The sequence below is a fragment of the Pleurodeles waltl genome, chromosome 2_1 (assembly GCF_031143425.1).
Source record: "Pleurodeles waltl isolate 20211129_DDA chromosome 2_1, aPleWal1.hap1.20221129, whole genome shotgun sequence".
Classification (NCBI taxonomy): Eukaryota; Metazoa; Chordata; class Amphibia; order Caudata; family Salamandridae; genus Pleurodeles; species Pleurodeles waltl.
In genome coordinates this window covers 126017337-126032008 of record NC_090438.1, presented here as the reverse complement: position 1 = coordinate 126032008, position 14672 = coordinate 126017337, and the positions used below count along the sequence as shown (strand labels likewise).

The 14672-nt window shown below is 42.5% G+C and overlaps 1 protein-coding gene across 1 annotated transcript in view; it reads right to left on the bottom strand.

Annotated features, from left to right (window-relative positions):
- Nucleotides 1-14672, bottom strand: part of GUCY2F (guanylate cyclase 2F, retinal) — a 428460-nt gene that overhangs the window by 20452 nt on the left and 393336 nt on the right. The window contains exon 17 of the mRNA XM_069211537.1: nt 9790-9884. Within this exon, the coding sequence (XP_069067638.1) occupies nt 9790-9884 (95 nt within the window). The remainder of the gene's footprint in view (nt 1-9789; nt 9885-14672) is intronic.

The window sequence follows — 14672 nt, the reverse complement described above, 5'->3', positions numbered from 1 at the left end:
ATGGCGTTGGCAGCCATGATATCTAACTGATCGTAGAAACCTTTCAGTCAGTCAATTACTGCATATGAGTGAGTGAGTAACACATTTTTGGATTGACTTGTAAATATTCTTACCATTAGTAACAGAAAGAGGGTGGGCGAAGGAAGGAAACAAAAACTGCACATTCTCCTGTAAACCATTTGAGAGATTTTGAACTTAAGTACAGAGGAAACCCGTTCTATGAAAATTCGTTCTTGTGGTGAATCAACTCAGATCCTGTCCGGCTAAGTAGTTGGATTAAACATTGAACAGATTATGTCAAAAGACCAAAGAATGAGAGAGGAACAGCATGAGATAACCTTGTTAACTAAGTCAATGGTGGCTAGCAGTACTAGCAAGACTTAAACTTGATTGTTGCGTTCTTTGACCAGAAATACAGTCTACAAAAGATGGCAGAGGTTTTAGAAGCTTGAGCCAACTCACAATCACATTTCCATGCCTATATTCAACTTAGGTTGGCAACAACCCATCTGCAGCTGAAAATGTGAAGATTCTGTTCACAGAACCAAACTTGGCAGATATTTATCCCTGCAGATAAACTTTGCCTACCAGCACACCAGAGTTTCTAAAGTACTAAATTTGGGGTTGGTGGCCAAGAGTGGGAAATCTGGGGCTAATGCAGAGGCAGCAGTACAAAATGTATGGAACACTCCAAATGTCACTGATTTGCGTGGTGATCCCAATGCTCAAAACAGACATAAATGCACTAACAAAACATTGGAATAAATATGTTTTGAAGGTTTGTAATAAAAGAGATAATTACCACATTTATTGGGTTACAAGTAAAGAGGCTTCTTCACAGGAAATAATTACTTGTGGAGAAAAATTATATACAAGGGTTTTATGTCCTAATACAGAGAATTAACAAATAAAACCAATGTGGTCCTAGTGCAGGCATATATACTTCTGAAGATTATCCTCCCTGTTGATAGTCTGCAGAGGTGGGTATTAGGAATGCCTTCTTTCTCTCAAAAATAAGAGAATACGCATGGTATCTACATGACAGAGTGCCCAGCTCAATAGCACCCTTCTTTTCAAGAACTATTCCTTGTCATAGCTCAGACTCTTGACCTGAGGTGACTTGCATGTTTTGAGGGTATTGGAAAGTGTTGGTACTGCCTTACTGTCATCTTTAGAGTAGGCTGGAGCACTCCCTGGAAATACTAGATGTATCTTACCATTGCTTCCCAGGTGCCTGTTTCTAGTTCCTGCCATACAAGGTGGCAAAGAAGAAAATGCACAGTAGAATTTCTGTAACTTAAGTTTACTGTTGGGCGCATGTCTGTTGCACTTCCAGAGATGCCTTAGAAGCAAAAGTAGTTGTACATCCACAAACTTGCATTTTTTTATGTTTTCACAAAACTCCTGTAGGCAGTTTCCCACCCTGGAAAAGTGTGCAAGTTGCTCCTATGTTGCGAAGGAGTAAGCATATTTCCTGGGGAAATTGGGATGGAAGCACCTAAAGAAGAAATGAAAGTATTTTGAGAGGGGATTGTGTTTGATTGATTCATGAATAATTTTTCACCTAGAAAATTAGGACTGTTTCCCAGTAGACTTCATGGAATTCTTCAAGAGTTCCAAAGTAATCCAGTAATATCTTTCAAATGTACCAGCAGAACAAATTGCTCACTTTTCTCCAAATAACATGTCTTTATGACAAGTCTGTAGTTTTGATAATTTGGAAACAGCAAGGTTTAATTTGTGATGCACACTGACAAGTATTGGGTTTCTCCACCATCTTCACACAACTGTCCATTTAGGGCCTGATTACAACTTTGGAGGAGGTGTTAATCCGTCCCAAATGTGACGGATATACCACCAGCTGTATTACGAGTTCCATAGGATATAATGGACTCGTAATACGGCTGGTGGTATATCCGTCACTTTTGGGACGGATTAACACCTCCTCCAAAGTTGTAATCAGGCCCTTAGTGTTCAAAATTTGCAGTTGCAAATTAAAAATGGCCTAATGCTATTTTGCAATCACAAAGCATGCAAAACCCATTTTGTGATTCGGTAATAGGTTATGGAATTGCGAAATAGGTTTAGCAAGATCTAACAAACCGCTATTTGGAAGGGGCATGTTTAAGGCGCCCCATCCAAAAAGCAAATGAATATGGTGTACCAATGTTTTGCCACCACAATCTTCTGAGACCATTTCCACTTTGTGAATGAAAAAAAGTTTGTTGGGGGTTGAGCTAATCCTCAAACAAACTTAAACATGTCTTTTTAAGTGCAGTCCACTTTACCTTGAGGAAAAAAGGCATCATTTTAAGAAAACGTTTACTCTATGTAAATGCGGTCATAGATATCATGGTCAACTGCTTCACCAGGCTATCATTCTTGTAATGGAACCCAAATGCAGTGGGTCACAATTTGTGGCCTAGCTCATGAATATTGATTAGGTAAGGTGGATTGCAACCCTTTACTATTTGGAATTTTGTGAACCGACATAATAGCTCATGATCCGCTTGTCAAAATGTCAGTGAGCAGTCTGCAACCACTTTTTTAGGAATGGGAATTTCAGGCCTAATAGGTTTTGGTTAATTCTGAGGTAAATGGATTTCTTCTAAACAATATGTGACTGGCATAACTTTTGCACAAAGTGAAAAAATCAAACAGGTGTGGTGTGACAGATTTCTTATGATTGTGCACTGAAATGGAGTAACTATCTGAAGAGTTCAAATATGAGTAGTGCTTAACCTTATAAGTAAAATCAGAGAGATTGCTCTCTAAGTCTCATTCTCCAACTAAGCTTGGAATCTCAAACATGTCCAGAACAACAACCAGTTCTATGCTATCACATAACATAGATTATGTTAATTTTCCCCCTTAGAACTACAACAAAAGAGCACACAAGAAAGAATTAAAAAAAAAAATTGATTGTCCTCACTACTTAACACCACCAACCTCTTCATCTCTGTCTGTTCATAGAACGCATATTAAGTTGACCCCGACAAATTCCGATTCAAGCCACATCTGCTTGAAAAAACATCTAGAACACTGTTGTCTGAGCACACTCCTGAACCATTTCTTCCATACTCATTTCAACACACTACTCACAACATACTCCCACTCAAACAGCGTTCAATTAAGTTCCTTGTTCTTTTACTAACTCTTGTTGGGCAGTCCTAGCTTCTTCAACCTTCCTCTAGTCCTCATACGTTGCTCAGACTTACCTGATTGTCGCAACACTCAGGGGTTGATTTACAAAAACATTTTTTAACACAGAAAGGAGTACTTTTACATACTATTACAATGTATGCCAACATTTTAAACCTGCAAAGTGGGAGATTTTGAAAAAAAATCCGATGAAGTTTATTTTCCCCACTGAACTCTATTGAATCAGATGCAATTTTAGGTGGTAGACAGCTAAAATAATGTCATATTTGGTTCCACTTTAGTGCATAATTATCAATAAATCTGATGTAAGTTTCTTCCAGGCCAAGAGAAGATAACAAATGATCTTTGATTTGGTGGACTGGTTCATCTGAAATGGTGTGAACTTTGTTAGTTTCAAAACCTTTTTTCCCAACTCACTCAACATAGCCAGCAAATTCTGATCAAGCGCAGGCATAGCTTTCTTACAATCTAACACATTGTACTGGAAAGCTATCATGCCATCCATGCCTTAATGTTTGCTATTTGAGGTGTTGAACGACCCATTGCTTACCAGGCCAAAGGCCAACCAGTGCTTAGATCCCTCCTCCAGCTCCACCTGGTCACACACATTTTCAAATGCTAACATGGACAACACCATGGCCCCTTCAAGTGTAGACACTACCTCATGCAGATTGGGCAGGGCATGTCTGTTTGTGTAATTTCCTTCTTAAGACTGCAGAGGTCTATACATAGCATTAACCCTCCAATGTTTTTAGGTGACAACACCACAGGAGATATCTATGGAGGTGATTCTGTGGGCTCAGTTACCCCCTTGACACACAGATCTTAGAGCATTTCGCATTACACATCATCATTGCAGACTTTATGCCTCACTGTAACCACTTGTCCTTTAAGTTAATTGTGTGTCTAAATCTCACAAACTTTCAAAGGCCTTGCATAAATATCACAGGGAATTTCAGCATCAAAGACTTCACAAACTCATTCTCAGTACCCTCGCCAACTGCAAGCATAGGTTGATTCGCACTTGTTTTCAAGTGCATCCCCAGTACTTGTTGGTGGGGCCATACAACAGTGGGATTGCCCTTCTTCAGCAATGACAATTTACATCTAATTCTTCTTCCCACAAACCTAAAATCTGCCCAAAAAGATCCACAAAAGTCAATTTTATGCGTGGTGTACCCATCATCTCGTGTCTGCAATCCCACCCCTACCCTACTTTGATTGGGCTACGGGTTTTTCCAAAATGCTAATCGAGGAACAAGACTCCACTGACCTCTCCACTTCTCTTTCATCCACAGATTTATCAGGAAAAAGAATGAAACAAGATTAGGGTTTAATTTACAGTTATCATCACAGTCTGCTACTGAATTTCTCTGTAGCTCCAGCAGCCCCTTTGCCTTCTTCCCCAAAACAGCCATATTTCTTGCTTCGATTGCGAGTCTTGTCCACAGCAAGACCTCCCTTAAAATTTTCCAAACTATAGAAACTGCCACATCTCATTTGATCTTCCTCCCCTCCTGTTTTGCTTGGCAATTTAAACATTTATTTCAGACTGTTCTGTTCTTATGACAATTTTAATAGTAGCACTGAGGATCATTTTCATGCCTACCCATGAACTCTCTTGAACCTTTTTACTCTTAGTTTTCATCATGACTTGTGGGCTCATTGTGATTTTGGCGGGCCCACCATGGGGCCACCAAACTCATGGGGAGGATGCCACTGCCATGGTGGTGGCGTCCCCCCATCAAGCATATCACAATGTTCCTGCCAGGCTGACCGGCAGAAAGATTGCAATACCCATTCCTGCTGGCTGACCAGCGGGAACAGTGCTAGTATTTTGACCTTGGCTCCTTTAAAGTACCCGAGGCCAATATCATAGCACACCAATATCCTAGCACTCCAGTGCCCTCAGAATGCACACTGTCTGCAGGGCAGGGGGGCCTGCACTGCCCATGCCATGCCCAGGGTAGTGCAGGGGTATCCATGTGGCCCCCAGCACTGGCTTTACTCTGGCAGAAAGTGGGGTTGTAATCAGCCAGGTGGCTGCTTACAAGCCTGACTGCTGTCACCCTGTCGGGATCTATGATCCTGGCAGGGATGGCGTCTTTAGGCAGGTCCACCTGCCAAAGTTATAATTGGGCCGTTGGACCACGTTGAGTGCAGCGGTCCAACTGTCAACATGAGTGTGGCAGTCCTCAGACCAGCACACCCGCAATGAGGCCCTTGATCTCTTAAAACCAGGTCATGGGTGAGGATCTGAAATTCACATGTGACTGGTAAGTTTCCTATGGCAGACACATATTCTTCAAATATTTCATCCTCCCTTTGAGCCTGTGAATTCAATGTTTACCTTTCCCTTACAATGTTGACTTTTTTACCATACTATGTGATCAACCGTCTAATTGCATAGTGAAATACTTCAATTTTGCCAGCATTTTCTAAAGGCAGAAGATTTTTTAATTCTTTCAGTCCCACTCCATCCAGGCAATGCTAAAGCAGAGATAGTTTCCTTTGTGGGGTGCAATCCGCTCCTTTTAACAGATCCACATATATTAGAAATATGGGATTCCAGAACTTCCACTTCTTTGGGGGCTCAACTCAAAAGATACCAGAGTGCAACTTAAATGAGATAACCTATGGCCACTTGAAGAACAACAGGACCCCAGTCCACTCCTGCACCACTGGAAGAACATCAGAGCCACATCACTCCTGTGCTACCGCTCATCCCTGCTGTGAGGAAAGTATAGACTGCCAGATGGGTGGAAAGCAAAGTTAGTTCTAAATGCGGGACCAGACCAGGAGTGGCCTGAAGCCCTCATCAATGAAAGCACCAACTCCCACCTATAGAAGATAAAAGTTCCCAAAAATACTGTCAATTTTCCAGAATATATTCAACACACAACAAGCCACTAAAAATAAGAACACCACACTGTACACAATATAGATATATAAAGGTTGCTGTAAAACCTCAAGGGTACCCGTTCAAAATGGTAATTCTTTTCAACAGGGTTTCAGTAACCTGAAAGTGTAGCTCAGTCAGTGTGACTATGTTTTTCTCAGTACATTAAAACTCTTTCCTGGATCATGATGTAATTCACTAAAGTCGAGTGGGGTGTGGAAGGACGTGAATAATAATTCCTATCAGCACACGTTTCATGCTTTTTCAGAAGTGGGAGTGTAGTAATATACTATTTCTTCATTGCTATATGTAAATGATCAGTCAGATACCTCAGACCAACTGTCCTCATCAACTAGCTTCATCTTAGCTGTATGTAAATCTATTATGCCATTCTATCACACTTTCATTACCCAAGCAAGCTCACAAAAGCCTGCAAAAGGACAACACTCCACTCAACTTGGATATACCCAAATGCTTGCTCAACATCACCACCTGGGGTTTACATGGAGAATTTGTGTCATAAACAATGCTTTCTCAGAGGCACCTAGCCTACTTGCCTGTAACATCTAAACCCTAATGGCTGTGCTGCAGCTCTCAAGTGCATACAGCATTTTACAGAATACCCACACCCATATATAACTACATTATTAGATAAATACATCTAAGTGACTATTGTAATATTCAAGGACAAATGCACTTTTACACCAGGCAGTCTTGCTACTGACAGTGTTGTTATTGAAACCTTCTGAGATCTGTCCACCCTGTACACCTATTGCTATCTAATTTTACCAGAAATGTCTGTGATTAAAATTAGGAGGACATATTTTATGAATGATAAAATCCTGATATTTTCTATCAAGCCTCTGCTACCTTGGATTCTATAGGGCAGTATATTGCTGATCTGGTGGTGCCAACTACTCTGACATTGCATGTGTTTCTGAGGATATAACATCAGTCCACAACATGTGTGACATAAGCACATCACTGTTAAGTGCCAGAGAGGATTTGTGTTAATTGTACCATGATTTTTCTACACAGTGAATCTAGCTCAGTGTGAAAACGTCTGGTATGTTGTGCTTTCTGTGTGTTGATTCATCACTTCATAGTTATGTCTGAGCACTAACATTAGCACTAAGATGCTTAAGTTTAATTGAGAATATTTGAAATGCTGCAATTGCCAACGTTTTTAAAGCTGTTTTTATTGCAATTTTTACAATATACAGTCAAATACAGCGTAAACATGCCAACTGTAAATCTTTGCAGCTTTTCTCCACAGTGGAAACGCATCATGTCCATGGGGTCCATAATCCTACAGTCCAAACAAGGGGGTAGGGAATCCTTTACATATCCAGTCTCACACGTAATTGCCAAAGGTAAGGTGCCATTGTGACCTGCCATCTGCTCTGGTAATTCCTAAAATGCTTTGATCCGATTTCCAGACAAGCTAGGAGACCTTATTTGTGAGATGCAACAATAGTTAATAGTGCCTGCAATCGTATGTAAGATTTTGACTTAAAGAAGACTATAGATATGGGCCTAAGGTGTTCAGCCCTGTAGCACATACTGTCCTGGTGTCTATTGTGGCCTGCATTGGGTGTTGACGGTCACACTGATCGGTAGAAGCAATAGATCTACCATTTTATTTATCAAAGGTAGTAATGCAAACTGGCCCAATTTGCAGGGCCACCCATTGCCCAAAATACGACCTTGTGTTGCAGCTGACCTCTTTTTATCAGAGGAATATTTGATCACACCCCTACAGAACCAGTGGGAGTCTGCTGGTGAAGCTTGAAACATAATGTATGTATTTATGTATGAATGTAGGTATTTCCTCAAAAGCACCCTCCTCTCCTGATGCCAATTTTTCAAGATTTGGCAATTAGGAGGGTAGATGAGCGTGCCTGTCTAAGATCCTTTCTTTTTTAGGTAAGGATATGGGTGATCCAACACCTAGCCCATTACAGGGAGGGTTTGCTCGAAGTGATGTATATGGATAAATGTAGTTCATTGCCTTGGCTGCACTATGTTAAAATTTGGTTCAGAAAACTAGGGTCGAGGTCCTTCTGGAACAAATCAAGTGGTCGGGGCATTGCAGGTGAAGCAAACAGCATTAACCGCGCTTTATGCCCTTATAATGCAATTGAGAACATTGCACACATTATGTTTTTCTGTCTGACCTATGCCCCTCCCACGGTAAAATGGATATGACCAATTTGTCACAATTTCGGTTTTACAATGCAAGCAGAAGCACTTAGGGTTTCGCACAATGATTCATTGAAAGCCCTTACATATGGAGTCAGCAGGTATCTGTATATTGTATGGCTTATTAGGGACAAGAGAGGTTTGATGTTCTAAGAATTTGGATAAATGCATTTTATGATGAGATGATGGTTTAATTGCAACCTTGTATGCTGTTTTATTTTATTGTGTATTTTTATATGTGCGTGTATGGTTTTTAACCGAAATAAAGCTTAAAATGTATATATATGTATGTAGGTAGGTAGGTAGGTAGGTAGGTATGCATGTTGTATTTGCCTACGACCAACCTAGCCAAAAAACATTAATGTGCTGTACAGGGTCAAAGGCAAGCATACAGTCGTCAAGTGATAGGAGAGGTAGCTGGATTCTGACAGCTAAAGTGTACTATCCCTAAAGAACTGTAAAGTTCTTTAGGGAGGTGTGTCTTCAACTCTTTCCAAAACTGAGTAGAATTTGGGATGCTGTTTGAGATGCTGGGTGCCGAGATTGAAAAGGCCTTGAGTAATACCTCGGCACATAACTATGTCTGCACGCATCACTGCATCTGAATGGCAATGATGCCTAGTGAGAGATTATAGTCTTATCACAATATCCTTGCTCATATGTTTCCAGTAAGGAATTTCTCATTATTCAATCTTCAGGAGCCGTAAAATAAATATTGACTCTGTGTAAGTCTTCACTGTCACCAGCCACCCTGTTGTTAAAGCAGTCACTAAGGGCCCAGTGGATATTCAGGTCAGAAAAGCAACAAAACCACATCTAGGAAACCACTACATGTGGCGTGTGGTAAACCCACTCATATGACAGCACCATGCCACAGCGCTAATAATTGCTCTGCAGGAAGATGGTGAATATGCCTTTACCTCCTCCAATAAGATATACAAATTGAGAGACCACCTCCCTCCGAGTCTTTACCGGCACTGTTTCCGGTCCTGTACTCTTATGTGATAACCTAATGCATTCTGGGAGTTGTAGTCTTGTTTTGCTTCCACTGATTAATTAGACAAACATATTTGAAATCAATGATTTCTCTCAGACAAGTTTAGGAGTGGAGCAGTCACCTGGACTGAACTGAGGCAGTTACCCAGTATATAAAAGAATAAAACTGGTGGGCTACTATCTATGCCATTCGGTTCCAAAGAGTCTATTAGTCCAACAGAACTATTTTTGTCCAACCCTAATAAAAATGCACTATGGGCACGCTTTTATTTTCTGCAGCACTTATTGCGCTACAGTTACCGAATTACCTAATTTCTGATATTCATAATTGAGAATTAGGTGATTCAGTGGCAACTGTCAAGCACATTTCTAGCCCTAAATACAGTTCAATAATATAAAATCAATGGTCCAATAATAACTAGAATAAACTCTAAAAATGAGTCTTGCCCTTAATTGTGACTGAATACATACGAATTCATTTACTATCATTATTTCAAATATGAGTGAAAAGGATAAATATAGAACTTTACCTTCAGTTCAGTTCTTCCTCTTAGTTCCAGTATGTAGCCTTCATTTAAAGACCTAAGGGTTTTAACAGTGCTCTGATTGACATGGATCCTGTATGCTGCAAAATAAATTACAGTGTTATAAAAAAAATATGCGCCTCTTCGCAACAAACTGCATAGTTGAAAGCACATTCATAAAAATTCCAAAATGAAACCACCCTAAAAATGTATGTCAACAGCAAGTGCAATTAAGCATGGGAGAAGTTCAGAATCCTGGCTGCAAAATGGAGAGAGACCAAATATTAAGAGACGTGCGAACAGTTGTAAATTAGGGCAGTGCTTGCTCCAAACACCTTTTCCCATTGTTTTATGAAAACAGGATTCTGAAAGTGGCAATGTGTGACAAAGATGTTTGTGAAAATTTGTTGTAAAGAATTTTGTTGTGGTGGTGATGAATAAAAAATGTCCTTGTTATCGTAAGGAAATTTGTAATCCTATTAAGGACTCGGAGGCGAGGATTATGCTTTACGCTTTCTTCACTTTTCTTACAGCAGCCATTAAATGCTTCAACAAACCACATTTCCCATGAACTCTGGCAAATTGGTAAAAACAAACAGCAGACAATGCAGTACTATCAGTACATAACTGTCCAGTCCCAAGGCAGAGTCACATTCATAGTCCTTCGTCTCTGTCTGCAGTGCCTTTTTCACTGCACGAGACACGCCATAGCCTTTTTCTCATGAATTCTGTTTCCCAATCTCCGTTCCTAGAAGAAGAAGAATCACCAAAGGAATCCACGGAGATGACTATAAAAGCAGCATATACCTTACACATTTAACTAAATCAGTATTAATTCACCATCAATATGCCAATAAAGCCCAAGTTAATTACTTACTCCATATGGGAAGGGAATACCGGATGAACAATCCGCATGAAGGATAATCCTCACCTCCAAGTCCTTAATAGAATTGAATTTTTCCTTTATGACAGCTAGGAAGTTTTTCATCCTATGGCAGGACCGGAGGTGAGGATTATGCTAGTTTGAAGCTTGCTTACCACCAAACGGGCCATATCTAACACTGGCTTAAAATAGACCCTCTTACAAGTAGAATCTGAAGACCAGTCGGCTGCGTTCATAATATCCTCAAGTGGAAAGTGCACCAAAGATGTTTAGTCTCACTCCCGCTTCCTATATGATGCACCGCACCCATCACGCTATGGTCGGGGAGGACACCGCTTTATCTGGCTTCCTGAGGGCGATTAAAAGTTGCCTCTCACCCAGAGGCCTTAATTCCACCGACATCTCCTCATAGGCCTTCAGGCATTGAACTACAGGCACTTTAGGAGAGTCCGGAAAAGCTGTGTATGCTATAACCCTAGGTGTTTGTACGCATACTGAGCATAAAAGACACTTTAGAGGGCGAGAAGGTTCTTCCGGTAATGTCCAAAGCCCGTACATCTGAGACCCTCCTGCATGATACCATGCAGAGCCGCATTGCTAACTTCGCTGAGAGCTCCTTCCTTGACAGGAACCTATTAGGTTCCCATGAAGGAAAAGGTTGAGTACCTTGTTTTTGTCTCAAAGAGCTGAGTGCTTGGCTCTGGTGGAGGTGATAATCTGATACCCTATAGCAGGCGCCACATGAATGGATGTTACCCCACAGGGGACCCTTCTACGGGCACATGTCCCACTGCGATGGCTGACCAATAGGAGTTGATTGAGTGATATCCCATCCCCTTCTGGGCTAGACTAGCCAGAAAATTCAGTACCTGAACTACGTCTGTGCCCATGGGATCACAACCCCATTGCACACACCAATGGCACCATCTTGTCCAAGCAGACCTGTTTCACTTGATGGTGCCAGCAGACCAGGCCTTTGTTGAGAGGTCCTCAGCCTGTCGTGAAAGTCCCAGTAGCGACCATCTACCCCTGTAATCCTGCATGCCATCGGGTGAAGGGAGTTCTCGAGCACCATCTGGTGCTGAATCTGATCTGGTTTGAGAAGGAGATTTGGAAATAGGGGGAGAGGGAATGGAAAATCCCAATAAAGTTTAGAAGAACCAGAAACCACAATCCAAATTGTGGTGACCAACACTATGTCCGCCTGCTGATGTCTAACCTGAGCTGATGCCCATGTAATTATTGAGAATGGGGGAAATACATACCCAGCCTCGTGCTCCCAATCCGATAGGAACGCATCCATGGCCACCACCAGGGGACCCAGTCTCCAACTGAAGAACGGGGGGAAGTTGGTGATCCAATCTGGATGAGAAGAGGTCCACCTCTACTTGGCCTGCAGGCTTGCGAAGACTCCCAGGTGAAGTTTCCATAGGCTGGTGTCCCACAAGTGACAGGACGGCCAGTCCGCTACCCGGTTCTTCTGACCGGAAAGATACTCAGCCACAACTGAAATCCGATGGTCGAGGCAGAAATGCCAAAACTGGTCACCTGGTCAGACAGTACCTTGGGACGAGTGTCTCCTAGGTGATTTATATACCTGACGGCCAAAAGGTTGTCCATCTTCAGTAGGTCATACAATTGAATCTTGTCCTGGGTCCAACAGCGGACCACAAAGGACTACAAACAGTTAATGTGTAATCTCTGTTCTTGAAGAGACCACAGCCCTCCTGGGAAAAACTCGCCACACAGGGCTTCCTAGCAAGACCTGCTAGAGTCAGACTCTATAATGAGGGCTGAGGCTGACCCAAAATTTGCTCTCCCACTCCATGCTTCGATGTGGGAAAGCCACCAAAGGGTCTCCTCCTGCGCATCCTCTGAGATGGTGACCAGCTGAGAGTAAAATAGACCTTTCCGCAGATGTACTGCTTTCAATCGCTGAAGGGCCCGATAGTGTAGCAGTCCTGGAAACATGGCTTGGATAGAAAACGATAAAAGCCCTACCAGGTAGGCAAGCTGTTGCACGGACACTCTTTGCCAAGCTAACATTCTTCACAGCTTGTGCCAAATCTTCGCTACCTTCTGAGAGGGGAGATTCAGGGTAGCCTGTGTAGAGTCTATTACAAAACCCAGAAAAAATGCTCTTTGAGCAGGAGTCAGAAGTGATTTCCCTTTGTTGATGATGAAGCAGCAGCTTTGGAGCAGGTTGATTGCTAGCTGTAGCTGAGCCGACAGTTGCCGAAGGTCCTGTACCAGGAGGGGCATATCATCAAGATAAACAATGAGTCAGATCCCCAGTGCCCGTACATGTTCCACAACTGGTTTGAGAAGCTTCATAAAGCACCATGGGGTAAAGGACAGTCCGAAAGGCAGGGTTGGAAACTGAAATATCTGTTGCCTCCAAATAAACTGGAGGAATCTCCTGTGGGGGGGAGGGGGGAGATTGGTATGGCCAAATACACGTCCTTCAAGTCCAGGTGGACCATCCAGTCTACGTGTCATAAAACATTGCAAAGGAGGTGAACACCCAGATTGCTGATAAAGCTATGGGGGTGGGGGAATAGCTGTCCAAATCCTAGTCCAAATCTCGGGATTAGTCCAAAATCATGTTTTTAACCTAATCTGTGATAGTATGTTGGGTGGGGTGGCCTTCACATGTATCATCATGTAGTATAGATGGACTTGTTAATTGAAAAAAGCCTTCAGGTATCATCTGGGTTGCATTCAGGGGCATTGAGTGAGTGTAAGTTCAACTAACAATCTTTTCCAGTCTGCAGCTACTGGATATTTCCGAAGGCCTCTACTTTCTTCTCGTCTGAAGGCCACTGTTTCGGTCCCACTTGAGTGTTGCCACTCACCAGTGGGCTGCACTAGGTAGCACATGAGATTTTCAATGCATAGTTATAAGTCTACAGGCCACCAACAGCGCCAGGTCGAAAAATCTGTTGGTGACCTTAGCGACCGTTGGTTTGATGAACAGGCCAAGCAGCGATCTCTCTAGTGAGCACAAGTCAGAGCGCCCAGTAACCCATTCTATTTCATTGTGTATTTGGGCCCAGTAACTTACTGCTTCTGGGCAGTCCCAGAACGTATGTTTCATGTCGGCCCCTGGTTGCTGACAGGGTGGGCATGTTAAAGGGGAGCCAAACATGTGAGACAGGGAAGTGCGCATGGGGTATCCTCTATGCAGAATGTTATGTTGGATATATTGAAACTTCGCATTGTGTGACACTTGTCTGGGGTACCCTAGAGCTGTCTCCCATTCTTTAATGGTGAATCTTTTGCCCAGGTATATCCCCCATTCTTTACAAGTTGCAACTAAGGGATCCTGCATTTCATGCGCAAGCGCTCGGCCTTGCCATGTTATTACTTTGCACCCTTCACCCATTGTATATAACAAATGTACTAGCGGGTGGGGGTCCGGTTCTGTGTCAGTGATGCCCCACAAGAGGAGCGCCTCCGCTTGGAAGTGTCCCACAGATAACCCATACTGCCCCTGCAGTTGTTCATATGTCAAGAGTGTGCTCTCCTGAAACAGAGCACTCAGTGTACCTACACCTATCTTCAACCATGTGCTTAGCCCCTATTCTCCCAGCATCTCAAAGAAGGTAAATATTGATCGAAGTGGTATATCTGGCAAATAAAGCGACATCTCTGGCATCAGTTTCAAGCTATGGTGAAAGCTTTCAAATGCGATCCTCAGCAAGCTATTCACCATTGGCGGCAGGTGCGCTTGAGGCAAAAAGACGCATTGTATCTCGTCTTACACCAGTGCAGGGGTGATAGGGCACACCTCTTCTGTGTACCATCCCGTCAACCAATATGTTGCCCATTGGAACTGCACAACCAAATAATAATGTTCAAAGTTAGGGGCGCAGAAGCCGCCCTTCGTAATGGGGAGTTGTAGTTTACGAAGTGTTATTCGGCGTCTACCCTTGTTCCAGGTTCTGAAAGAAGTATAACAGACAAGGCAGATGCCACAGCTTTCGTAAAATTACCATCTAGTAAA